At 39.0% G+C, this 27,141-nt stretch overlaps 1 protein-coding gene across 1 annotated transcript in view; it reads left to right on the top strand.

Moving 5' to 3' along the window:
- The window catches only part of PCNX2 (pecanex 2), a 136,322-nt gene that overhangs the window by 67,679 nt on the left and 41,502 nt on the right, over window positions 1-27,141 (top strand). The window contains exons 18-23 of the mRNA XM_026053390.1: window positions 711-803; window positions 1,314-1,464; window positions 4,091-4,232; window positions 7,510-7,687; window positions 18,667-18,775; window positions 22,688-22,817. Of these exons, the coding sequence (XP_025909175.1) occupies window positions 711-803; window positions 1,314-1,464; window positions 4,091-4,232; window positions 7,510-7,687; window positions 18,667-18,775; window positions 22,688-22,817 (803 nt within the window). The remainder of the gene's footprint in view (window positions 1-710; window positions 804-1,313; window positions 1,465-4,090; window positions 4,233-7,509; window positions 7,688-18,666; window positions 18,776-22,687; window positions 22,818-27,141) is intronic.

Genomic DNA, 27,141 nt, shown 5'->3' with positions numbered 1-27,141 from the left:
ATTTGTTTCCTGAGAATGACATTTTAATCACAAGAAAAATGGGCTGGAAAGAGCATGATATTTGTCAGTCTTTCAAAATGAAATTACTCTCACCTCAGCTACTGATCTTTATAAAAAGGCAGCCTTGTTCTTTCATTATTATTCAGTGATGCTGGGGAAAAAAAGGCTTTGTCTGACACCCCTACAGTTTTGCTGAAATTTGGATTCTGATTCTAAAATCAGAGAATGGGATATGTTACTGTAGAACATATATATTTTAACTTTAGGTCTCTGAAGACATTACAAAAAGCAAARGTCATTTCAAAAATGCAAGAAAAACATAATTTGAAGAAATCTTACTGCGTGTAAATAGAAAATTGAACTAGAATTTCAGTTTACAAAGTCAGGAAAGCCATAACGTTATTTTCCTTGCACAGAATCCAACTCACCGTGAAAATGTATTGCTTTCATTTCTCTGATGATAAAAATGAGTTCAAAAATATTATTTAAAATTAGTCATGATGAATTTAAATATAATCACTTTGACAAACCTAGACTGTGAAGAAATAATTTTCCAAACCAGAAAGAAGAAGAAAATACTTTTGTATTAGAGAGTGATGATCAGCCCTGTCACAATGCAAGCTGCAGGTAATTCAGAGTGGAGTCATTTACTTTGTCTAGTTAAAATAGTATTGACTTACTAATTTTGTATTAAATAATTATTTTTGCAGAAAGAAATCTTGAAATCAGATCTGATTGTTTGCACAGTTGCTGCTGTTCTGTCATTTGCAGTCAGTGCCAGCACAGTGTTTCTGTCATTGAGGGTATGTATCCACCCCTTTTATTTTATTTGCCTTTTATTTTTCCCTAGGTATTATCTGTTGTATGCAAGTGCTTGAGGTGCTTTGGTTGGAAAGAAGAGAGACTGTGGAGGAGGACTTAGAGAAAATGTATTTATTGGCATTGTTGTCTTTGGGTTTTTGCTGTGGAATGCAATCAATTTATGGATATTTATACTAGTCATGGTGTTTTTCATTTAGTGTTTCTTTCCTTTAAATCTTTTTGGATCTTCACCTGTGTTATGCTGTGGAACACAATGGACTAACGTGACCATTTCCTTCCCCTCTCCTTCCCCGCCTCTGTTTGGGGGAAAATGGTTAATTGTGAAGATTGCAAGTTTGTTGCCTCATTACATAGTCCATGTTGATATCCACATGTAGAACTGCAGAGTTTAAGGATAACAATAAAACTAATGCACAGAATACAATTATTAGAAATATTTTTTAAAAAAGTTTGCCATTATAACCATGTTTCTTTTCTCTCTCTCGGCACAGCCCTTTCTCAGCATTGTGCTGTTTGCCTTAGCATGGACTGTGGGGTTTGTGACCCATTACGTACTTCCTCAGCTTCGCAAGCATCACCCCTGGCTGTGGATCTCCCACCCCATACTGAAAAGCAGAGAGTATCGACAACGGGAAGTGAGAGGTTTGTAGTAAAATGTTCTCTAAACGGTGGCTAGCAGCTTCTCTTGGTTTTAATGAGTAAGACAGTAAGGAGGAGAAATTATGCTTTGCATTTCACTCACAAATAACATCTGCCATGACCTTCCATTTTTAATGCTGAGCAAAACCAATCTGCACCTATAGTCTCCCGCGACTGCTTCAGAGAACTGCACAGTTGCTGAGGTTGGAAGCGACCCCTGGAGATTGTCTAGTTCTACCCCTTTGGTCAGTGCAGGGTCAGCTACAGCAGGTTGCTCACAGCTGTGTCCAGTTGAGCTTTGCTCATCTCCAAAGCTGGGGATGCCTTCGCTTCTCTGGGCAACCTGTTCCAGTTCTTTACAGTAAGAAGGATTTTTTTTTCTTATATTGAAATGGATTTTCCTTTGTTTCAGTTTGTGCCCATTGCCTCTTTTCCTGACACTGGAAGCTACTGAAAAGAATCTGTCTCGTCATCTTTACTCACATCAGGTCTTTACACACTGATAACAGCCTCCTGAGCCTTTTCTTCTCCATGATGAACAGCCCCAGCCCTTTCAGCCTCTCTTTAGAAGTCAGGTGCTGCAATCCCTTAATCATCTTAGTGGCCCTTCATGAGCCATCATGTGATGTGCCTTTTACATCTACATTACAATCCTGTCACTTGCTGCATTGCCTGCTCTTTTATAATTCCTGTTAAGTCAATGGTATTTAAAATAATTTAAAAACTTAAATTTAAAATATTGATGAAATTGAGGCAGAATTACTTCTACATTTTAGCTTTTTACTGTGTCATTTTGATGGCATGTATAATGCAACTTAAAGCTTTATTTCTATCATAACAATTCAAGAGGAACATTAAAATTGATAATGTAATTTCCTTGATGATTTGTTTTTGCTCATGTCTGCTGGCTTCAGTAGGTGATGCCCTGACGCATACAAATGTCTATAAATATTTTAATATGTCAGGGTCCAGTTTCCTTTTCTTACACAATTATTTCCACAAGCAGCCAGTACTCTCTGAGAATCAGTGCTTTTCATCCCCAGCTATCATCTTGTCTTTGCTGCCAGCCAGAAGCTCACTTGTCATTCCTTGATGGTTCCTGTGCCTTAATCATTCCCAGTATATTTTCCTGAGGTGTTTGAAGAGATTGTTGTCAGAACACAGTCTGCAGAGGGACTTTAGTTTCTTCTTCAGCTAGACTACAAAAGGGTTCAGATCATTCTCTGTAAAACCACGCATTAAGGATTTAAATCTTAAGGAAAAAAAAAAAGTGTCTTTTGAAATGATTACTTACCAAAGAAGGCCTGGGTATGTTCCCAAGAGACTTGATTGAAGGTTACCTTTTAACTTTTACTGCAATATGCCAAAGAAGGTGTTGAAGAAATAAAAATCTTTTTCATATGCAACTGAAAAACACTGTTCAGAGCTTCAGCTCTTTTTGCCAACCAGTAATTCTGAGGAATACCCAGGGTTTATTGGCTGTTGCATGAACTTAACATAAAAAGGCAACTGTGAGATTTCTTTGCCTTGTCCTGTTTAAGTCCATTTTCATTTGTTAGAAAACATTGTTTTCCAAAATGCAGTGAGTCAGCGTTTGAAAAGGTTGAGGGTAGAGATCTTCTTGCCAGGCCTTATCTCCACAGATGGGCTTCCTTTTGCTGTAAGATCAGCTGCCTTTCCCATGCTACCTGCTGGAGGCAACAGAGATTTTTAGCTTCTTTTGTAGTTTTTTACATTATATCTTATGCAGTTTTCTCCACACTTTGGGGTTTAAGTGTTATTGCAATATATTTGGTGCTGTGTGTTGGAAAACAGGATTAAAATACTGTTGTTGTTTTCCCAGTCCCTTGGGCTGCTGCAGAGGCTTCTTATGTTTGAGGATGAGACAGGTTGAGGAAAAGGTTATGTAATCCTTTTGATAGATGTATCTGTCACCCAGACTTTTTTCTTTTACAAAACCTGTAAGAAAACTTTGGAGCAGAACTTGCTTGCAGGTCCTGTTTCTATAGAAAAAGAAGCTCAGAAAAGGGCAGTGTCCTGCATTTGTCAGGTGGAGACAGGAAAAGAACGAGTATACAAAACCAGGTGTCTGTATGGAGCTTTTACTGTGTGCATGCTTTAGTTTCTGCCTGTCTGCTTTTGACAACAGGGGTAGGTAGAACAAAAATGGCTTGCAGTTAGATAAGCATCTCCTAAKGGCAGTTCCACAGGTTTATTCCTGGCTTTGTTTCGCAGACTTCAGGTGAGCCATTTAAACTTCCAGGCCCTCYACACACAAAACAGCAATTATCAAAGCAGTTCTGATAATGTCCCTGTGAGATGCTTTATTTATTGCTAGTTATTGTTTTGCCTGACTGCAGGAAGAAAGGCTGACTTTATAATAAATGTTCTTAGGGTACAATAAGCATGTAGAAAGTAGTGCAGGAATTGAATGAGCAGCCCTGAAACACTAGAGAACATGGGTTTTTTTGTTGTTCCCCCCCCCTTTCTTCCCCACCATTTGTCTTTTCCCTCCCTACGCCACCCAACCCTGCCCTATAGCTGACTAATTTCTTTACTTCCTCAGTATTACTGTACAAAAATGCTGATCATGCGGTGGAATGGCCTATTATCTGAATTTTTATTTCAGATGCTGCACATTTGATGTGGTTTGAAAGGCTCTATGTGTGGCTTCAGTGCTTTGAGAAGTACATCCTGTATCCAGCTATAATACTGAATGCCCTCACCATTGATGCTTTCTCAATTAGTAAATACAAGAAGCTTGGTGCACAGTAAGTTATCATTCGTAGCATGTGAGTAGCAGACTATTAAATTTACAATAAACACTGAGGGATTAAAATTATTTCTTAAATAAGTCTGCCTGTCGCAATTTGCTTTTCTGTCATTATTGCTTCAGTATACAATAATCACTAGCTCTGTTGAAAGAATCAGAACTACCTCAGTACATGCTAAGACATGACTGAAGTGAGAGGGAAATTAAAAGATTAAAGAGCTATATATAGATGTATATGGAATGTCTCAACGTCAATTAAATGCAGGGCACAGTATGCTGGTCTGCAGGTGCTTTGATGGGCATAATCACAGTGGGGTAACTAGAACTAATAAAATGAGAATGAGAAATCTAGGCTCGATATCAGGAAACATTTCCTAACAGTCAGGATTTTTAGGACTGCAGAGTAATCTCCCAAAGGAGTTACCAGGGACTTCACCATATCACTTAGGGTTAGGCTGGGCAAACTATCCAACAATGTCGAATGGTGGGTAGTCCTCCATTGAGTAGCTTGAGAAAGATAAGGATATAAACTCTTCCAAAGGCTGTTATCTCTGAGATTAAGCAGCRCTGGTGATGTGGATCCATAGATTCACAGTATGATCCTTGCAAACTGCCTTTTATGGTAACCATTTTGGTCAATGACTTACCTACTGCRGAGATGCAGCAGGCTTAGCAATCACAGGCATCCCCAGCGTGCAGCGTTTCTGCACTCGTCTCAGCAGAGTGACAGTGCTCAGATGATTTAAAAGCAAAGCAAAACAAAAGCCAAACCAGCCTGCGTTCACGGTCCAGTAACAGGAACAACTACTGCTCTGGGGTGGAGGAGGGGATTGTCAGCAGTAGTAACAATATAGAATTTGAATTTTTAAGTAGTCTATAAAAACATATATATATGTTTTAAAGAAAAAAAAGTCATTAAAGTCGTTTCAATTGTTCGTCTCTGTTGGTCTCTGGCCTAGACACTACACAAATTTAAGAAAAAGATGGTCCCTGCTCTTGGGAGCTAAAACTAGAATTAAAATGGTAGCCACCTTTTGCATGTTATTCATGCAAGACAAGTGCATCTCCCGAGAGACTCTTAGCAGTCACTCAAAGATAACCCGTGTAGTTGCCCATGGGGCTCTCTGTGTCAGGCATCTGGAGGTGATAAGGCCATGGTGGCTTAGGAGGTTACGTGTGTTGTCCAGGGTAAAACTGAGGTCACAACTCGCTGCWGTGTTTGGTTTTGCAAGGCTGGCTGAACTAAAGATTAATCAAAACTTTTGTCACTCGTTAGCAGACGTGACTGGCTACATGCACGGAACAAATGTGTGGACTTCGGAAAGTGCTAGAAGGTGGTATTTATGCRTAGTCATTCTTCAAAGCTAGATTGCACTTTAAAGTATCACCTGCCTCAAATGTTTAAAAGCAGTGAGTCAGTCCCCCAAAATCTTGAGATTAAAGAATGTAATTACATTTGTTTCTGCCTCTGATTGTTTAGCCTTTAGGGGCATAGCATAACAATCCTTTTYTCCTCCTTCCCTCTTGTGTCTGTGTGATCATCTTGGATTTAAAACTAGCTTTAAGCATGCCCATAAAAATACACTTTCTAAATGCTTTTCAGATAAATTCCACTGAAGGGATGCCCAGACTTCAGTCACAGATACTCTGTGACTTGGGGAGATTCTCTCTATGTATCTTTAGTACTGTCATCCTTTGGAGAAGGGAAGGTGTTCATTCTTTCTGTGTTTGAAAGTGTCTGAGGTGACATGGTTTTGTACTGTTTTATTTTGGAATTCTTTTCCAGTTGGATATATTGTTTTTAAACAGTCTCAACTTGTTGTGCTTTAAAGGGCTGATGCAGTTTGTTCCTCGGAGAGGGGAGAAGCTTCCTTCAGTCTGCAGTTCATTTGAAAATGCCAGGCAGATAGCACAAGAAGGAATGTATTAGGAATATATTAGACTTCCTTTAAATTAGAAAACTAATGAACTCTAGACATATATGTTCTCTGAGACTTGTAGTTGTTCATATAGTTTTAAGATAACTTCACTGAATTGCAAAGATGATCTTGCTTAGATTGCAGTTTGATCTCTTGCTAATTACAACCTGAGAGTTAGATCCTAGAAAGGCCTCAGCCATGCAGCTTATTAACTTTGGTCACCCAACTGGAATCCAAACCCAATGTCAAGCATGTTGGCTCCTCCTTTAGCGTGACGGAAGGCCAGGCAGACTGCTGAGCAGGCAACTCTCCAGAGCTGGTGAACAGAAAGCCTCAGGATAGTGAGGTGTCAGCAAATACTTCCCTTTCTAAGATCACCCTGACCCAAAACCACAGGAGAGGATTCCTCGCCCTGTCCGGTGTGGCTACGTGCTTCTCATCATTCATGCAGAGAATGGAGCCAGCCCTTTTCTTTCAGAAGAGCACTAGTGATGCCGAATGTTTCTGCAGCAGCTTGCTGGTTATAACACTTCCCTGAGAAGAAAGGAATCCAAAAGCAAACATTTCCCAGCCCCAGGTGGCCCTCAGACTCTCAACCCACCCCTGTATGGCACCCCCAGCTCCTCCTGTTGAATCTCTGCTTTGAGACGGACTTGTTGATTTTCACTGTGAGCCCTTATTTAGGTTTCTCAGTTTAAATTCACTCCTTATTATATTAAGGGAGAGAGAAAAGGATCTCACACATTTTGTAATATACAGATATCATGTGCAACTTTTCATCTGAGGAAGAAATTAATGTACAGAAGAGACAACATTCAGCTAAAGGACAATGATAAGAGCTTCAAGTGCACCCAGTCTGTGGTTATTTGTCTCCGGGATTATGGTGTAACATATGATCAAGTTAGAACACTTTCATAATCTTTGTTACCAACTGCAGATTTTAGTAATAAGACAAAAATGGAGTGGCTTGAGACTGTTTTCTCAAATTTAGGTAATAATAATAATAATAATAGATATACTAAAATCAACTCCCAAACTGAAATTGTGTTTCAAGAGCTATATATAAAATTYTTTATTGTTGATTCTAAACTACTCTTACAGTACAATATTATTTCTTTGTTGCAGATTGTAAGCATGTGATAATGACAAGGAAATTTTATGTTGCAGATGGGTAAAATAGATGTTATTATTAAAGCATAACATAATATCGATATCAGAAATCAAAATGCTATGTAAGATCAGATATGCTTAGCAATCCAGAATACATCCATTAATGCTATTTATATTTAGCAGTTTAGTAATTTCATGTTTTATTACTTTGACTTGATTAGGTTTTTCTTCCTGCTTTTCTCACAGTTGTGATATTATCCTGATAACAGTTGCTGGGATGAAACTTCTCCGCTCCTCATTCTGTAATCCTATTAATCAATTTGTTACCTTGAGCTTTACTGTAATATTCTTCCAATTTGACTACAAAGACATTTCAGAAAACTTCCTCATGGATTTCTTCATGATGTCCATTGTGTTTCACAAGGCAAGTTGTTGCTATTGTTAGTTCTCTGGAAAAACACATTTCATAGTTTTGATTTATTTTATTAGTATCACTGTATTGATAAATACATGTTGGTATTTGTTGCATATAATGAATAAATATGTGGTGGGATTTCTTGCATATAATGAATTCATAGAGATCATTAGTACTAAAAAGGAAAAAACTGTAAGCAGAAAACAACCTTTTGCCTGAATGTTTCCTCTGTTTTTTATTATATTTTGCATTTATTTTTTGCTCACRTGTTGCTATGGAAGTTCAGAATTGTGTTTTTTCAAGAGCAGAATCCTCACTGTGCTGCCAAGAGCCTCTTGGGTCATTAGTGCAGGGCTGCCCTCCAGATCAATCGTCTGGGCTTTTTTTAATCTAGGCMTTCTTTGAATGCCTCTAGTGTTTGACTCAACAACTTCCCTTGGGAAATTATTCCATTATCTAATGATCTTCCTGATAGAAAAAAAAAATGTGTTCCTAGTGTCAGACATACATTTTTCTTTTCCTAGTTTCAGGCTGTTATCCTGGTTATACTGCCCTTCAGCTTGACTTCTGAGCTCCTTCTTGGGTTTTATTTCTAATTCTCAGCTGCTGTGGACTCCATGTGTTCTCTTAGTTGTATATACTTTAGCAAACCTTTCTGCAGCAGTCAGATCAGATCCTGATCTACTCTCTAGAGTAGAGATCTACTCTCTCTTCTGTCCACTGAAACAAGTTTTAAGGTTTAACCAGTATGTGGATAAAATATCAGAAGTATTGAAGACTTGCCTTGAATGTTTACCAGTTCTCTCGTGTTTTGTTTCTAAACTCTCTGGTTCCCCAGATTTTCTGGCATATGATACTGTTGTGTGCGGAGGTAACTCTGGTGAGATTTTTTGTCATGTTTCATTGTTGTTTGTTAACCTATGTCTACTGTAAGTGCAAGTGTGACCCACCTAGCATCACTCATCTCTGAAAGGAGGAGGAAACTGTAGAGATGCCCAGTGATGTGCGGAGAGCTATTTGGCACTTCTGTACAAGGAGACCAGCTTCAGTTTATGTTCCTCTCTATGCCCACATGAAGTCTCAACCTTGCTAAGGAAAAGCCCAGGTTATTGGTGTTGAATTGGTAGCTCTCTATCATTGAGGCAAACAGTGAAGCAGAATTCAAAAGTCTCTTTTCCTGGCGGATTTTTGTGCTTCTGTTAAGGAGGAGAGGAAGGGATGAAAAACAGCACCTTGGTGAGGCACCTTAAGCCCTTCCTTTCGCTAAATCTTAGGAGCACTGTCCAGCAACAGCTTTACCTGCTTCAAGCATCCATCACGCAGTGTTGCTGTGTGGCAACCACCTCTCCTTCCTGGGGTTAGGAGGAGAGTCTAGAGGGAAGAAAAGGAGCAAGAAGATATACTATCATCTACCATCATCTACAGTCTATGATCCTAAAATAGGGCTAGAATAATTTGTCAAGCTCCTTACCTCTGAGGAGTGGAAGATTAGTGCTTAGGAAATGCAGAGGTTAGTTGTTTTGTGGCGGACGTTTCCATGTTTGTTGCATTACTGTGCTGCTCAGGAGAAGGAATGCATTTCTGTTTTCTGAGAAGACTGTTGATATGTGTCAGTGGACATTGGATGATAGCTTATTAAGTGCATTAAGATAAGCTCATTCTCAAAACAAATTCCTTACAGTATCAAAAAATTAGCAYCTGAGAACTGAGTCTTGTAATTCATTAATTCTCTTGGAAATGACCTTGTGAGCACCTCACAAGATACCAATGRTGGATTATTGCATGTTTTTGGAAGAGAAAGATGTAAAGATTCAAACCATCCAAGCAACTTCAAAACAGAATCATTAAAATCTTTACATCTTTCTCTTCCAAAAACATGATTTTAATGATTCTGTTTTGAAGTTGCTTGGATGGTTTGGATCTATTATTTCGAGTAGAAAGACTAATGTTTGGAGTAAGACTGAGATAATAAGGATGTATACCAAACTAAGCAGTGATGTTGTTAGAATAAATGCTGTTGTTCTGGGCTGAAAGTTTTTACTACAGATGTATTTCAGAAATGCAGTTTTAGCATTGATCTGTCATCTTCTGTATAGTTCTTATGAACTGCAAACTTTAGATTTTAGTTCATCATATAGGCTTGTCCTTGTGCCATTTAAAAAAATGGAGATCAAATGGTAGAATTATTTATATTACAAAGACACATGCACAGTTACRTGATGATCATTAAACCTCATCTGAAAAATAGCATTGCAGAGGAAGTCTTATTAATTTCAAATCATTAGCAATGTAGACTTTGTTTAATTAAGGTCTGAATCTTTACAAGTTTAGTTTTAAGGAGCTTTCTTAAAGGATTTGCTCATTGCGGATAAAGATGAGTCTTTGTTGTCCATATTACTTGCTCTAAGCAGGCTGCATCCACCCTCGTTCCTGAAAGTTTTGTGGCTTGTTACAGATTCTGTCCATCCAGAGCTCAGTCATTTTTTGTTTATGGGTATTTTTAGAAGGACAGGAACCAAACCCAAAGTAGTTTCTACTGTCATCCCTTCATCTGTGCAGAAGTACCGGCCAACGGTGCTTTGTGCGGGCTCTCTCAAGGTTGAACTTGTCACCATCTGATAACTGAGCGGTGCAAGTGCTGTGTCTTAGCCACACTGATGGCAATTTTTAAGCAGCATTACCCCATGAAAAGCTATTTGCATGTCATCAAAGCCTTGCTGCAGCAAGCATTTATCACTTTCTTATGGGGGAAGAGCCATCTAAATTACACTAGTGAATCTTAAAGCAGCTTTATGTTGAATAAAACTTTGCTAATAATGTTGGGCAGAACATTTCTGAATCTCTCTGTGATTGTGCTCCCCTCATTTTCTACATTGTGCTGTTGATTTAATGTAATTCAGTCAAATCAGAGGCTCCAAATGAGCATGATTGCTGCCTGAACAAGGTGAGGTGTGGGAGTCCAAATCCCTGCTYGCTAAGTTTTGTCTCTGTTTGCAAATAGCCATGCTACCCACACTGGGGTGACAGAGAATGTGAGAATCCATTCACTTCTATTCCTGGGGCTTTTTAAACAACATGGSTTTTTGATCTATTTTAACAGTGTAGGTCATATGCCATGTGAATAATTGACTCATTTATTAAAATCATTAACTGTTTATATTTCGTCATGTTATAGAATGTAGATTCTTAATGCTAAAATGTGATTAGACATGCACTGCATATGCTGTTTTGTTTTTCGAATTGCCATGGGAGAGGTGCAAGGTAAATGTTTAGAAAAGGCTTTGTTGTTTGCTTTTTTAGGAATAATTTCAAGTGAAACAGAACTTCTCCATTTTGTGTTAAGATTGTCCATAGAGCCACCCACGACTTGTCTCGTTTGCTGCAGCCTGGGATTCTTCAGTCCAGAAGCTCCCATTGTCTATACTCATATATATACAGTATATGCACTGTATATACTGACTTAAAAGTAGAGCTGAATGACCATTTAAAAATACTTGCTGGCTTATTCAGGAATTGAGGACGTAACGCTCTGGTGCGTAGTGTGCAGRAAGTCAGACTGGATAATCAAGACACTCTTGCTGATCTTTATTATTCTGTCTAGATGAACCAATTTTTCTCCCCAGGTTTCTTAGTAGCTACTATAATATCAGTGCGAAGGATGTTCATGTTAGCTGAAAGAAGGAAAACCACAAATAGTAGAGAATATATTCTTCAGAGGCACAGAGAAGATGGACTAGATAACAGGACATAAGGGATTTCTTTCTGAACTTCCAGCAACTGTAATACTTTTCTGTAAGGGGAGAAAAACTGTGGGAATGTTATCCAGTTATGGGGCATGGAAAGAATAAACTATTTGGGGAAGATGTGACTGTCGCTGAAGCAGAATATGCAGCCTGGCCCCAAGGGGCATTTGGCCCATGCAGGTCCATGCACTGGGCCTGCCACCATGTGCTCTACTGGTCCCTGACTCCTCGACAGGTCTTCTGCAGGTGTCCTCACTGTCAGGCTCTCGGCAAATCTGTTATTCCCTAGATGATCTTCTGGACAAATAGTTGGAGCAGAGTCATCATCCACTTTGAAGATATTTGGGTGTTATACAGCTGAAGGGTTTAAGTGCCTGACTGCCTTAGGTTATTGAACCCCCAGTGACATGAATTTGCATCTAGTAGACTTGGGGCTTTTGCCATGGGTTTGTCCTCTCTGAGACTGGGCTAGCTCCACCACAGCCACTAGAGGTCTTCAGTACTCAGCTGGCTTGGAGTAAGCTGACAGTTTTTCCTGTTTCTTCTGTATGGTAATAATGAATTTTTGAATGTGGAATGWTGGATTTCAGCATGCTGGTCTTAGGTGTGAACCTGCTTGCTTAGACTGGAGAGATTTTAGGCTCAAGGGACTTCAAGGATTAAAATAGCTCTTGATTGCAAGCACTGTTCTGATCCTGAACATAGCTGATCCTCTAAGCTAAGAACATCGTAGCTGGCCTTCTCCTAAGGCTGAGTGCAGATTGTTTGGATGCTTCTGGGTGCAGAACAGCTAGCAGCCTGTCTGAGATCACCATATGCCAAACCCTGGTAAACTGGTTCCCTGACAGCAAGGAGCCTCTTTCACTTACAGAGCACAAGTGAAAAGAGATACCTGTTGAATTCTGGGCTTTGGGAAAAAAAAATGGATTCTTGGTAAATTTGTCTAGCTTTTTCTTTAAACCTTAAAGAAAGAACTTCCATTTGCTTACACACTCCTCTGTTACACAGACTCCCATGGGAATGCTGAGATCCAGGGTCATTAACGCTTCTTTTCCTCTCTCTTGTACGTTACTGGCAGGCAGTTTAATGGGCTCTTAATGTGTATGTATGTGGATGAATTTATTAGCAATACTAAAATATGGAATCACCTTATAGTTTCTGATAGTCAGTTCCTCTGAGGGTTCTGAATTTGTCTTCATGCATAAGACAAAATAATTAAAGAACCAGAGTTTGTTAAATTTGCCTTCATTAACACTGAATTCATTTGCCTAAGTACTCTTACCCCTGCTGGGCTTGCATAGATASTTTCCCTGTCTGATATTTTTTCTTTCCTAGAATATATTTTCCAGCCTAATAAAGAATCTACATATTTTCACTTTTTATTTTAACTAAGGATGTTTCTCTTTCCATATACTTATTTCTGCCCTAGTATCCTCTGTCGTGCATCTCTGAAAGGCGATTTTTATGTCAAAGTAACTCCAGCCAGGAGAGCCAGCTTGTAACAGCCTGCCAGAGCCGTGCTGATCAGGCTTAGCTCTGTAAGAGCTCAACATCTGCAACACAGTCCCTCAGAGAAGGGACTTATTCCCTTAATAAGGGAATCTTATTAATCTTATTTTCAGTCATTTTATGAGAAAGTGCTACTGCTGATGTTGGTGCTTCATTGGAGCTCAGCAGTTAACCTGTTGAATCCTTTTACTGCCTTTGTGGCTACAAACTGCAGACTTCTTGGCTAGTCTGCGTGTCCAAGGGCATTTAGGTGCTGCTTATAAGACAAAAGCCTCACTTTGTTCCCTTCCCTCTTCTAATCTTTTATCTACTCTAAATCTAATGTTTCACTTAAGCTGCTGGCCCTAAGTCATTAATTCATATTTTAATCCATTTCTTGCCATTCATGTAGACCGAAATGCAATGCCTTAATCAGCTGTACCCTTTTAGCTCACGGCGGTTTCCTAATTTTTGATATTTGATGTATAAGCCCTGTTAAGACGCTTTCTGCTGAGCAAAAATACCCAAGGCTACACCTGATATTTGACAGGATAATCCCAGTAGTATTTTCTACAGACTCCTTAGCTCTCCTGTGCATTGTGCAGTTCATGTTTCCTTTTAATATTGGTAGAATTGATTTTTCATTCACCCTTCTTCAACTGACCTCTGCTTCAGCCTTCATCCCTGACACTCATCCCATGTTTCATTTTCTCTCTCTTTTTTTTCTCCCCTTTAGAATGGGGAAAAAAGCATAGATGCAGGAAAATGTACATCATTTCCCTTGGTCAGTCTAACTTGTTGCACATAGAGAACTGTATTCAGGCACACTCATACTRTTCAAAGCTGGTTCTGTGTCTGACAGTGCTGACTCTGAAAAAATCTCCACCATGTGATGCTTCAAAGGSCAACTTTCTCTGTGCATTTCTTTATGTTCACTTTCAGTAGAGGTGATTTCTAGGAGGATTCTCTGTAGGCATGGGCCATGCCTACGAATGCTTCACTGCAGAGGCTGGAGCAGGGCAGCCCTCATCCAAGGTATTTCAGCTGTCTGGCCTATTGCAGATTGCACCGATAAGCTCTGATCCCTTCCTTGTCCACCTCAGGAAACATGGGAGACGGATTTGTCTGGTACCACAGGCTCCTTCCCTGGACGGTTGCCTGCAGTGTTGGCAGACGCAGCCTCTGCCACTGGAGCAGATCCAGGGCTGATCATTTTATCATCTTTTTATTGTCATGATCCTCATCATACTTATCTTTGCCTGTTGGTTAATATTTGGCTTAAATGTAAGGCTTCAGAAGCCTTGTTACTCAAGCTGTTTATAACATGCCTGTTTTGCACAGTTTCAGTGTAAGTGCTGGGCACTGTGTTCCAGGAATACAATTTTAATTTCATATCCATAAACACAGACATGCASGTTTTCACTCTTAAATTTTTGTTGACATAATTATGCCTATGAACTTGCATACAGAAAAATAAATGAATTTACTGGCATGGATTAGAATATGCTCCTAAAACTCAGGTACCAATTGGCTGGAACTAAGTTAACATGATAAATTAAATACCAGCATCTAAGAGACTGAGCTCAGTTCTGTCTTGAGTTCTCAGTATCTAAAATATAAAGAAATACTTCATGAAGTAGGGAAAAGACTATTTCTACATTTAAAATATTTAATTTCTCAATCTTATGTCGCACCTTACCCAAGTAGCCATATGCATTTGGCAACTATTTTTTGTTTAAAATCTAGAAAAATTAAATCTTTGCTGTCTTACATGAGGTTGTATGATGATAGATCTATAGGATACTGGTGTATGTGTCAGTCTTTCAGAGCACAGAGTCTTTCAAAAACTTAGAGAAGATATAAGTATGATTAAGATGCTGAACTGTGTGTCTACAGAAAATATGAATGAAGGATGCATGCTCTGCATTTTAACTTGATGGGAAATGTGGTAGTTTAAATTTACTGAATATACTGAAAAATTCTGTATCAAAGGCTTAAAATCTGTTTACTGTGCAAAACTGTCACGAGTAGAGAACTAGGAACTTTAGAACTTTGTCCCCTAAGTAATATATCATTTTTCTGCTTAGAGAATTGTAGAAAACACTGAATGTCAAAGAAAGCATAATAAAAACATGCTTTGAAAAATCATCTTACACCAGGATATAGAAGTCTCAAGGAAAATTAATCATTTATGCATGTTTAAGGAAGATCATAAAGACCAGAGAAGAACTCAGCACRTATTTTTTATAAAGTTTTCACTTTATATGGGAATTTTCTCCCATTGTATCTAGCACTATTTAAAAACAACACTTTACCAAGAATAAAATACATATTTCACAGAATAATGAAGATTGGAAGGAACCTCAGGAGATCATCTTGCCAGACCCCTCTGTTCAAAGTAGGCTCAGCCAGGGCAGGTTGCTGAGGGCCATGTCCTGTTGGGTTTGCAATATCTCCAAGGACAAGATCTTCTCCTTCATGTTTTGGTTTGTCTCCATTGCCTCTTGTCCTGTCAGGAGGAGCCACTGTGAACACTCTGGCACTGTCTTCCTTACTCCTGCTGTCAGGCAGGTACACAGATTCATAAGATTCTGGCCTGAGTCTTCTCTAGGCTCAACAGTCCCATCACTTTCCACCTCTTCTTGTCAGTCAGATGTTCCAGTCCCCTAAACATCTTTGTGGCCCTTCCACAGACCCACTCTAAGGATCTCCATGTTTGGAGATCCATGTGCTTGTAGTGGGAAGCCAGGTACTGGCCCAGCATTTCGGGTGCAGCCTTTCCAAGGCTGAATAGAAGGAACGATCACCTCCCTTGACCTGATGCCCAAGCTGTTTCCAGTTGTTTTTCTGAACTTCATGAAATTCTTGTCAGCCTACATCTTTAGGCTGTTGAGACCAATGTGTGACCTCCTGCTGGACTTTGTGCTGCAGCTCACAAGCTGAGCTTGGCTGTTCACGCAGGTTTCGTTCCACCTCACTGTCCATTTTCTGAATCTGTACCTCATCAGTTGATCTGTGAGGATGTTCTGGGAAACCATGTTGAAAATCTTATGTGTCAAAAGTCAAGATAAACAATATACCCTGATTTCCATTCCTCCACCGAGCTGATTATTTCATCGTAGAAGCTCTCAGGTTGGTCAAGCATGACTTTCCTTTTGTAAATCTAGGTTGGGTGCGGTGTTGTAAGGCTCTCGAAAAACAAGAGATTTACTAAATTCTTTGTCCTACATCCATGTTCTTGCTAACAAAAATGAGGTCTGCTGCCTGTCTTGTGGGAGTGTTAGCTGAAAGGCACGTGGTAAAACAAACAACAGAAAATTCACATAGTGACTGAATACAGAAGTAGTAGGACTGGCTATAGGCAGCAGAGAACTTAGGCTCCTTGGTCTATTTTGCAAGAATTGTAAATATTAGAGAATCATGAAAATGATGTAGTGGAAGAAAAAGCCAGAAGGTTCTCCTCCTTCATTTGTTTTCCTAGCAAATACCAAACCTGAATCGTATTTGAGGTTTCAAAACCTTTTGATGAACCCTTTAYTTTGAGCACAGCTGGGCTGATTTACGTCTTTATGATTTCAGTCAGAGCTTTTAGTAGGTTGTGTTGCAGTGTTGACTTTTTGAGATTTCAAATGTGAGTCATTACCTTTTTCAGCACTTTCCTTAAATCTTTAGCAGGTACATTTTTTTCCCAGCTGTTCATTCATACATTTCAGATGAATAAAGATGAAAATGAAGTAACCATCCAACCTGTTAAGCAGTGTTTAAATAAATGAAAGTCAATTTTAGTTTCAGTCCAGTTTTACTTGTATGTTTTATCTAATGCTATAATTTTCAAGTCACATGTAGTATTTTTCACAGAAAGTGAGGTAGACTGTATCAGCAGTTCTCCTAGTTAAACTAGGGAGCGGTGCCCAGGCTGTGCCTTGGGGAGATGGTGGAGCTCATTTTTGTCAGGCTTTGCCTCGTTTTGTGTTTGTGCCCGTGCGGAATTAACRTAAGCTACGTTGTGAATGTTGCTCCTAGTTTGAGTCATGCTGAAACCCCGAAGCTCATAAATCATGGAGTGCTGCCTTTGTGTCAAGCGGAAGGTGTATCAATTAATTGTGGAGCTATCACGATGCAGCAACTGCTGCTCTGAKCCTCTGGTAACACAAAGAACAAGATATTTTAATGCTCTTAGTCATTCTGTGCCTCCCTCCCAGTTCATTTGTAATTATTTACCATGGAATTCATAGACAAGCTCAGTGAAAAGTCCCTTCAGCACATTGCTGATGTGGGTACAGGTGATCAAGTGATACTTGGGGGCTTGCAAATAAGGGGAGATAAAAGAAAATGCATTACACAGTGAAGATGCATCCTCTCYGACGCTGTACATGCTAATAAATATAGTGTGCCTAGACCCATGCTCYGTAGAGGCCAGCTGCCATGGAGAAGCCTTGTCCGTGCTTGTAGACTCTTCTAGCCTCTCAGCAGAGTGGAGGTATTGGTTGGGGCTCAACTAAAACATTACTGGGGACCATTCTGGCAACTTCATGTATATAGTATTAATGCCTGGGAATGTTCCCTGAGAGTATTTTATTTAGTAGTATAGTAATTATGCATCTATTATAGTTATATAGCCTCAAGGTCTTTCAAGATGCTGGCGATGTCATGTTATTCATTTAAGCAGTTGAAAAATATAAGAAACTCAACATGTATCGGCTACAAGAGCTTGAAGTGTTGCATATATTGCTCCATTTTCAAGTCGTGTGTGTATATTTAGTGATATTTTCTATTGAAGGCCAACCATTTCCTAACAATATTTTATCAGGAGCCAATTGCAAAACGGATCTGATGACCCAAAGCAGGCAAGACAGAAGATCTATTTAGGGATGATGCCAAGAGAACTAACAGTGCAAAATATATATCCATGGAATATGCACATACCCTTTTTGAATCAGAAAGTGGTATTTGCATTACAGTGTGTATTTTACAGGAGGCTAAAAGAAAATTCAGTATGTTTTTTTAATTTGTTTTGTGCAAAATGAAGAATTGATTTTAATGCAAACTTTTTATGGTAGGATGGTTTGATCTTGAAATGTACCTACAGTACTTGTTCCCATTAAAAAAAAAGGGCGTGTTATTGCTCGACTGACTGCATTTTACAGATTTAGTGTTATTTCTAATGTGGTTTTCCTAACCTTTTCTGCTAACAGAAAGTTACAGAACACATTGTTTTGGTACTACTGTACTGGAATTCTTTTAAAGAAATCGCCTCTGGTTCCCTGAGTTACTGAAAGTAACTCTTAAAACAAAGAAGGATTTTGTAGAGGAATTGAAATCATGAAGGTTCCAATTCAATGAAGTAATTTCTATTATCAATAGCAGGATTTTCCCTCAAATTTAGGGTTTTCTTTCTTTTTTTTTCCTCTATGAGAATGCTTATAGAAGAACACAGAAATTACCACACAGTCTTACAAGTTGTTAGGTAACTGCTATGTTMGCTCCTAATTAAACACATTTTTGAAGAAAGGCAATCTCAGAAGTAAGATTCAGTTTGGYAGTACCTCATTATAAGTGTGAATTTCAAGTGAAAATATACTTTTGTTCACTATTGATGGAGGACTTTAATGATAATGAAAATTAATGATACAATATTCAGCCTAGCACGTTCACTCCAATTCTAAAAAAAAAAAAAAATGTGTCATTTTCAGATGTTGCTATTTGAAACTATCTCAATACCTAAAAAGTGACTGAGTCTTTGTATTTTTTTTTCAGCTGTGGGACCTGTTGCAAAAGTTACAGTTCATCATGACGTATATTGCTCCCTGGCAGATTGCCTGGGGGTCGTCGTTCCACGTTTTTGCTCAGCTCTTTGCAATACCTCATATCCTTTATAAATTTATTTTTCTTTACTCTCAAATTCCTCTTTGTGTATATACGAAAATTTCTTTGCAGTGTCTTGGACAAGGTGTGAAATTTCTAGGTAATTTTTTATTTTAACACATGCAACTTCTTGAACCATGACCTGGGAAACGTGGTTTGCACTGACTTATCCTCTAGGCTTCACGTGCACAGCACCCTTGCGTGTTTCCCCTGAGCCTTCCTCCAACCCCCGCCTCAGGGCTATTGGTTGGGAATGGGGAATTAAAAATRCTCATTTTGGGGTACCTTCCTTGGCTGACTGAAATAACTGTCTAATCTGCAAATAATTGAGAGAGAGAGAGAGAGTCTTATGGAGGGATTCAGGTCCTTATCTAGATGCTCCAGTTTTTCTTTAAGGAAATGATCCTTCACCAGTAAGGTGAAGTTATCTGAAGTTGGGTATCATTTTTTTTTTTTCAGTTCCAGAATAATGCAGGTTTTAATACAGGAAGTGTAAATGGGCATGTAGGACAGAGGGAAGCACAGACAAAATAAACACCAAAGCGAACGCTTCAAACTGACAACTTGTGTTAAAAAACAAGGTTCTCTATATACCTTAAGTGACTTATAGCAAATTATAAAGGAATTCTACAATGAAAAAATGATATTCGTCTTTGTTGTAGATAGGAATTGCAGAAGAGTCTCTGTAAGAATACTCGGAAAAATATTTAAAAACTAAGATTGTATTTCAGTGAGTTTCTCTTTGATCACAAAGTTTTGCACAGCGGTAACTTTAGTCTCTTGATAAAAGTACCAATTAGGCTTTGTAAAATGGAGAGCAGTTAGCAAAGCAGGGTTAGTTTATTTACACAATTCTTGCCAAAGTGTATCTAGATTAACTTTCTATTATTTATATCTATAATATCATTTGTGAATGCAAATCTGTCCTKTAAGGCCATGTTGCAATTAAGATACTGGTTAAATGCCCAAGTTACTGTTCCCACAACAACAATAACTGCCTTTTTGTATCTGCAGTGTTCTTATTTTTTGCTACCATAACTCTGCAAACAGCACTAATAAATGCATGCTGCAGTTTGCAGAGGCACTAAGCTTGACGTTTCTTTGTAGAGTTCATTATTTATGTCTCTTAATTGCCTAAATCACTTTTGCAAACAGGAGATAATTCTTTAAATTTTAAAGTGCCTCAGTGAGTTTTTACTATACAGCTTAGTGATATAAGGAGTTGTGCTCGCCTCAATGCACTTGACTCAGCTGTGCAGGGTATTAAGGCTGCAGAGTCTCCATCTTCCAYGATCTTTGAGAAGAATTTAGCCAAATATCTGTCTAGAGTCCTCCTGCCTTGGGGCTGCTGGATGGATTAGGTAACCCCTTAAGGCTCCTCCTAATCCTGCGAGTCTGGGAGTTGAGGCAGTCTGAGGGAATAGAAGTGGGCTCCTGACTTGAGGAAATACCTGCTGCTTTGCTCCCTTGTGTTTAAATAGGTAAGACATGGTCATGTCTTTATGCCCAGTAAGTTATGTGCACACAGATAAAGTCGAGATAGTTTGTAGTCAAAGGTAGATTTTATGTAGTAAATCGAGAGTAAGATTGGAAAAGGAAGGGTTCATAGTTTGGTTGTACGCTGCTTATGAGGTACTGCTCTGGCCATTTAAGAGTTTCAGCCCTCACATTGGGGAGGGAAACCACTAAATTCTCCCACTCCTTGCACTTTGAACTAAGGAAACTCTTTTTGGTCCATAGTAATTGCAATTAAAAATGTGTTTTGGGGAAAACATACAGTGAATTCGAGATGGATTTACCATGTGAGGAGGGGAAATTTTGATTACTTTGTTTTGAAGCTGGTGTGAATTTAAACAGATTTTTAAATGATATGATTTTCATATTATTTCATATCATGCAATAGCTCATGTTATTTAAAAAAGAAATTTGGCCACCTTACCAAAAAAAAAGCATAATTCACAAAGAAACATTCTATTTCTACACCATATAATCTAACAAATGGCGCACAAGAAAACTAGATTTGGATGCAGAACATGAAAGCATGCCTGTAAATTTATGGCACTTTACTACTTACACATCATTAACGCTTCGCCATAAAAAGAGAATTGCCTATTAAAAGGCAATCAAGTATCATGAAGTACAAAAAAAAAAGACAAATACTTTATTTGCTCCCATGCTATGTTTGCATATATGACACAGTGAATTAAAATTTGACTTTGCAAGTCAAATGGCATGACTTGCAAACTGCACATGATACAATATTATGTCTTTTAATAAAAATAAAACTGTTGCTACAGCTTTATGTCTTTGTTGCTAACAGTTGACAGTGGAGTCCTAAACATCTTAGTTCTTGATGGTGGTAATTTTTAAATCACTAATGGCATTCAAGCTCTCTCTGGAAAGTTTGATGCACTGTCCTTATCTGTCCTCCTTGTTCTGTTTTTCTCTTTTCAGCTCCATGCCTCCTTCACTTACCCAACACTTGTTCGTACTTGGGCAGCTTTCGCAGCCCGTGCTGCTCATGAGTGCAGTGCAATGTGACAGGTTAACTTTGTTGACACACTTTCTTCCTCTTCCGTGCCCTCTGTTGCTTTCTGGGCTTTCAGACTCTGAGGGCAGCTCACTTTGCAAACTCCGTAATGTATTGAGACACCATTCCAAACCACTCTCTTTTAATAAGTTTGAGGGGTTTGAGAGAGATCTTTGGCAAATACTTGTTTGTAGATGTTGCATGTTGCTTTGAACGCACAGTTAGCTAGTCTTTATATGGAAACACTGTATCRCAAGTGATGCCATATATGTAAAGACATTTACCGTGGAGTCTATTGACTGTATGAGGATAAGGTTTGATTAGAACAGGCTAAGCTAACAGACTGTTATTACAGGTTGATTTTAACCTTAATTTTAGTCTGAGATGCACCTGCTCTCTGTGCTTGGATGATCACTGCGTAGTTCATGGCTTCCCTATATAGCATCTTCCTCCCAAGAGAGGTGCAAGGAAGGACAACTAGGCTGGCATAACAGCTTGGAAACTTTTTGTCCTGAGATTTCATGGAGCTGGTATGAATTAAACAGGAATTCAACCCTAACATCTCATTAGTTCGAATTTTTTCATCCTGGTCCTTTCAACTCATCTCTTCCTTTGTATATTTATCCATTTCATATTTTGTTTTCCAGTGATATAGAATATGAGTTTACATTTAAAGTAAGCAATGGATTCAGGTATTTATTATGATATGCATGATGTTTATTATTTCCCTGTGTTTACCTTCTCATGTTGTGTGCATTTCAAGAAGTATGAAATGCAGAAAACTAATCTTTTAAATAGCGTGGAAATTGCCAGTGAAAATTGGCATTGAAAACTAATATGAAAGTACGATGTTGAGCCAGCAGCTGGATTACGGAGACACAGCTGTTCCTGCATGTACCCAAAACAAGCAGTAATTCACAGAATGAAATATGGGACTCAAGTGGTATCACAAATGAGTTTCCACTGCAGAGAAACAAGAATTTCAAAGCAAATCAGGGAAGTTTGGGTCTTTTTTKAAAAGCTCTTCATGTCAGTCTCTCAAAAGCCCCTTGTGTTGTAGAGGAGACACTAGGTTAGCTGGAAGAGGGCACTCGCTGCTGTGTCTAGGCTGGGATGTCTCCTTCGGCAGAGATTAGACAGTGTCACCCTGGTCATATCATGCTTCATTTAGACRTGTGGCCTTCATTGCCCCTCTGCAGAGTTGAAGAGCCACGGATTATGTGCTGGGAATTGGCAGTTTCACACTGCTGCCATCCTTACCTCCCCACACCTCTTTGGTAAAATTAAAAATGTAAAGGCAAAGATAGGTAGTTTGAGGAGCTGTCTGAACAATGGTGAGCGCTGTGATGAAGTCCTTGGCTTTACCTTAACTTGCAGTTTCAGACTCTGCTATGCTTTTCTTCCAAACTCTGGCCACTTCAGCCTTTTCTACGCCACTGAGCCCGTTTCTTGGTAGTGTCATCTTCATCGCATCCTACGCAAGGCCCATCAAGTTCTGGGAGAAAAACTACAAGTAAGACTATTCAGAAGTTTTCTTGTTATTTTTAAAGGTTATGTTCTTATTAATTTCWTTTCTGGAGATTTTGTTCCATCAAAGATAATACCAAAAGTTTTGTAGGGCATGAGAATTAGGGTTTTTAGCCTGGATTCTGCTATTTTACTCTTTAATGGTTATTTGGTTATTTCTGCAAATATATTTAAACAATTATCAGTGTGTTACAGATGAGGTGTCATGTTGCATTTGTCGTACAGGCAGAAAATAAACAAGCTGTGAAAAAAGAAATCAATAGAAGTCTCAGTTGTCAGCCCTTTTTGTCCTCCTAACTAGTTTTAGCAAGTAAATCTGTTAAACCTTTGGCATGAGAAGTCAGATTGCATTAATATGTTTTACATTAGGCTGTTACCATTTGAGATGTGGCGAGTAATTCTCAAGGTGATGATGAGTGTACATTGTAATTACTTGCTACAGCAGATCTTAAAGTTTGACATAAGATTTGGTTGGTTTTGTCAGAATTTAGTTGTCACGCATTTGGTTGCACAAGGACATGAACTTGAAATACTGAAAAGATTGATTAAGGATGTTCTGCTCCTTTTAACCAGTAGGTTTTCAAAGCACTTGTTATTTGGGAACTAGCAAGTTCCAAGTAGGAGTAACGGAGGCAGGAAAACCATTTCCTTTCCAAACGGAGGTGCTTGACAAGGATTGCATGAGCTGTTGGTCCACGAGGTTAAGGGATTTGGTCTAGTTAGTAAGGGGCTTTCTTTGAGTCTTGTGTTCTGGGCTCTACATGAACTCTTCCACGACCACTGAGATGTAGCCAGCCTTGGAGTAAATTATTGCAGCTGCAGAACAGCAGTTTGAGGCAGAAAGGTGAAATATGTCGGCCGAGGCAGGACTTGGCCAGAACAGCACAACGTGGTGTGCATTTGTCAGCACCTTGTCTCAGTGTCACTGATGTATCTGAGCACCTCTAAAGACTTCAAAATAGAAATTACAGTCCTGTGGAAGAATTTCATCTTCCACAGGAAAAGGTCTGATTAGCCTGAAGTTGTAYTTTTGTTCCAATTTGACCTGGGTCTGTGAGTGAAAATGTACTCATCTATAAAGAAGTTGCTGAAACAAAGCCAAGTCAAAGAAAGGGCTTTGTTTCTGAATATCATGAGATTCGTATAAGCCTTTTGTGGGGAGCTGAGTTTTGTACTTTGGGGTGAGATTTTAATGCAATTTTTTTTCATAYACATCTTTCTCTGGGTCAACAAGATCAAGATTTAACTGGATTGAAGCTTGAGGGGAGTCATGGAAAGGTAAAAAGCTATCACTAATCCCATAGAAAACTTTATGTTTTGGACAGGTTTTTGGACCATAATAAGTAGGAAGGAGAGAGTAGTACATCTGATGCCTTTTACTTCATAGCCTTTATTTTATTTTATTTTATTTTTTTTAAGTCATGTGGCTTCTCTTCTAGGTACGAGTTAAAGAATCAAGTCTAGTAGCTGCAGGCACACCGCTGCTATAGGCAGGTTAGTATAGGTTACTGTAGATGAAAAATAGATAGAATTATTTTCACTTTCAGTTTGTCTAGGACTTTTGGGACAGGGGATGAGCAGAAGAGAAGATATTCAAAGGGAATTTCCAAACATGGTACTTAATCATTGATACTTAAAGAAGGGTGTTCCATTTCCATCAGAAGGGACCATCTGTGGCTCTTGCGAAGACATGTGAAGCAGTTGGTGCTAATTATTTTTGAAAACAAAACTTTTATCCCTATACTATAAACTCCCAAATGTGAAAATCTAACCCTTTTAATACTTAATACTTAAAATTACTACTCCTTGTCCTTTGAAAACAAGCAGTAACTGCAGCTTTATCTTCAGTGTGAATGCTAAAGTTAGGCTCTTTGTGAAAAATTTATGCTGTGCTGTTAGAAATTCTAGTTCATCTTTTATGCTCTTCTCACTTTAAAAAAAAAAGGAAAAAAAAGTTAAAACTATAGAATTGGAAGAGTATTCAGATACCCATCTGAGTGAAATAAATATTTGCCTGAACCTGTGGCATCCCCCCAAATGCACATGAAATCGCTGCTCCTAAGTATATGTTCATTTTCTCGCTAGCATTTGTGATTCTCCTTTGCCTCACTTCCATTTCAGTATTTCACTGCTCACATGAAGAACTGAGCAGAGAGAGAGTTCAACTGAAAAAATTCCCGGGTCATTAAAAGGACACAGTGAAAAGACAAGTCAGGAGAAGGGAGTAGCATTGTATTAAGGATAAATCTTCTATAAATGGATTAAAACAACAGATAAAGTCAGACTGGCCTTGCCTTATTGGTTTAATTCTTTATCCTTCAACATCTACAAATTCAAAAGGCTCCATAGTTGCCTGCTATGGAACTGCACAGTTAAAAAGTTCAGGACCTTGAACAGGACTGGAAAGTTGTTCTGGTTCTTCCCCTGACCCATGTTTGCAGTGCAGTGCCCTGGAGCACGCCACACACACACAATTTTCAGGTACCATAGGAGAAAACACAGCAATTTGTGCAAAAAGAGGGAAGACAGTGTACAAGTCGTATAGATTTATTTCCTGGAGAGTGGAGTGCCAGTTCTTTTTGCCAAGTTCAGCTCAGTGCATTCTTGGACAGTCACAGGTTTGCTAACGTGGAGTTTGAGATGCCCCCAGATGAAGCAGAATCATCTTTGTTGTTGTTGTTGTTTTCTTGTTTTGGTGTTTTTGTTGTTTGGTTGTGTGGGGCTTTTTGTTTGTTTTTGGTGGTTTTTTTTTTTTTTTTTTTTTTTTTTTTGCTATTTCTTACAGCATGGTATATTTTTCATTCCCCATTTTATTTGGGGAAGGGCTACCTTTAATGTGCTCTGTATAATTTTTTTTGCCTAGTTTGCATACTTATTTTCAAAAACTTCCTTACCATATTGATGACTAAATTAAATTATTTCATTTATATTAGCTACTCAGAAACTCATTCATGTTTACATGAAGTGACACAGGAAACTACTTCCATGTTATGTTTTTTATAACTTAGCCTTGTAATTGCACTAATCAAAAACGATTCTGGCAAGCAACCTTGTTCTAGCTTAAAATATGTTTTTGTTTTTCTTCCAAATAATAAGTCAGGCTGCTTTCTCAGAATGCCATTTTTGTTCATCAACATSTGTGTATTTCACTGCTGTCAAGTGCACTTCAATTTTTCTGGTTTCACATAAGGAAAGCTTATTTTTGCACACCCCCCTTTTCATTTGTCTCATTAGAGCCAACAGTGGAAAATTAGTTGCAGTTTTTCTAAAGTGAACCTGAAGTTGAAGGTCTGGGCATGGGTCYGGACAAGGCAGGGCATTCCTGGAGGCGAGCTGTGTTATTAGGCCAGCTGTCTGTRTGGTGAGCAGAGCCCCATCTGTCCCTTGAAGTGCAGTTTTGGTTGTCCATGCCCAGTGTTTCTGAGCACATACACAGACATTTTGCATTTCTAATGTTTCTTTTAGTCCCAGGTTTTCTACTGACTACAGAGAAGGTGCATTTCTGAGGTTTCTGACTGGACATCTGCCATTCCAGACGATGTGGTCTGCAGTTGAAAGTGGTAGAGAATTAAGATAGCTTGCTTGTTTTTTCCAAGTAGATGGAAGAACTCAAGCAGGCTTAAGGAGGGAAAAGAAAAAAAAAGTTAAAAGAAGGAAATGTTCCTCTTGACACATTGTCAGTAAGCAAAGTGTGCAACTCCTGACGASCTCTTCAGAGCTCAGGGGCCGCACGGAGCCTGGCCGGGCCCTCACGGCCTCTGCCCAGGCACGGGGGCTCCCTCTGGAATCAGGGCACGGTGGTTGCTCAAAGCCCTTGTGTGTGAGGTCCAGTCCAGCAATACGGCACAGAGGTGAGGAATCTTCCTTGGGGGAAAGGAAAAGGGCGGCTGAAGCACAAGAAAATGATGGGGAATAAGGAAGGACATTAAGGAGGAGCAACTTCTCGTGCAGCCATTTTGTTTGCAGCTTGTGCTGCTATCGTCGTCGGAGAGAGAGGGCTGTAAAAGCGGAAGGCTGGTGGCCACTTACAAATTAATTGCTCCATGGGAGTCCAATTATGAGAAATTATCTTTGGACAGAAGAAAAAAAGGGGGTTGATGCAAGACTCCTTTTGTGCCGCCAACAGCCTGTGTTCTACTTCCAGTAAGAGTCCTGTTGTACTCTTTATTTTCACAGCTGTTGGAAAGGTTTGGCTGTAGATGTCACAGAAAAGGAAATGGCAGTAAATCTTGTTTAATGTATAGGCAATTTAAAGCCTGAAGTGTTTGTTCAAAAAGCTGTTGTTTCATTCCTTTTTTTTTTTTTTTTTT

The sequence above is a fragment of the Nothoprocta perdicaria genome, unplaced genomic scaffold (assembly GCF_003342845.1).
Source record: "Nothoprocta perdicaria isolate Ctin4 unplaced genomic scaffold, notPer1 scaffold_99, whole genome shotgun sequence".
NCBI lineage: Eukaryota > Metazoa > Chordata > Aves > Tinamiformes > Tinamidae > Nothoprocta > Nothoprocta perdicaria.
Note: the sequence above shows the minus strand (reverse complement) of the source record. Positions and strands in the feature narration are given on the sequence as shown.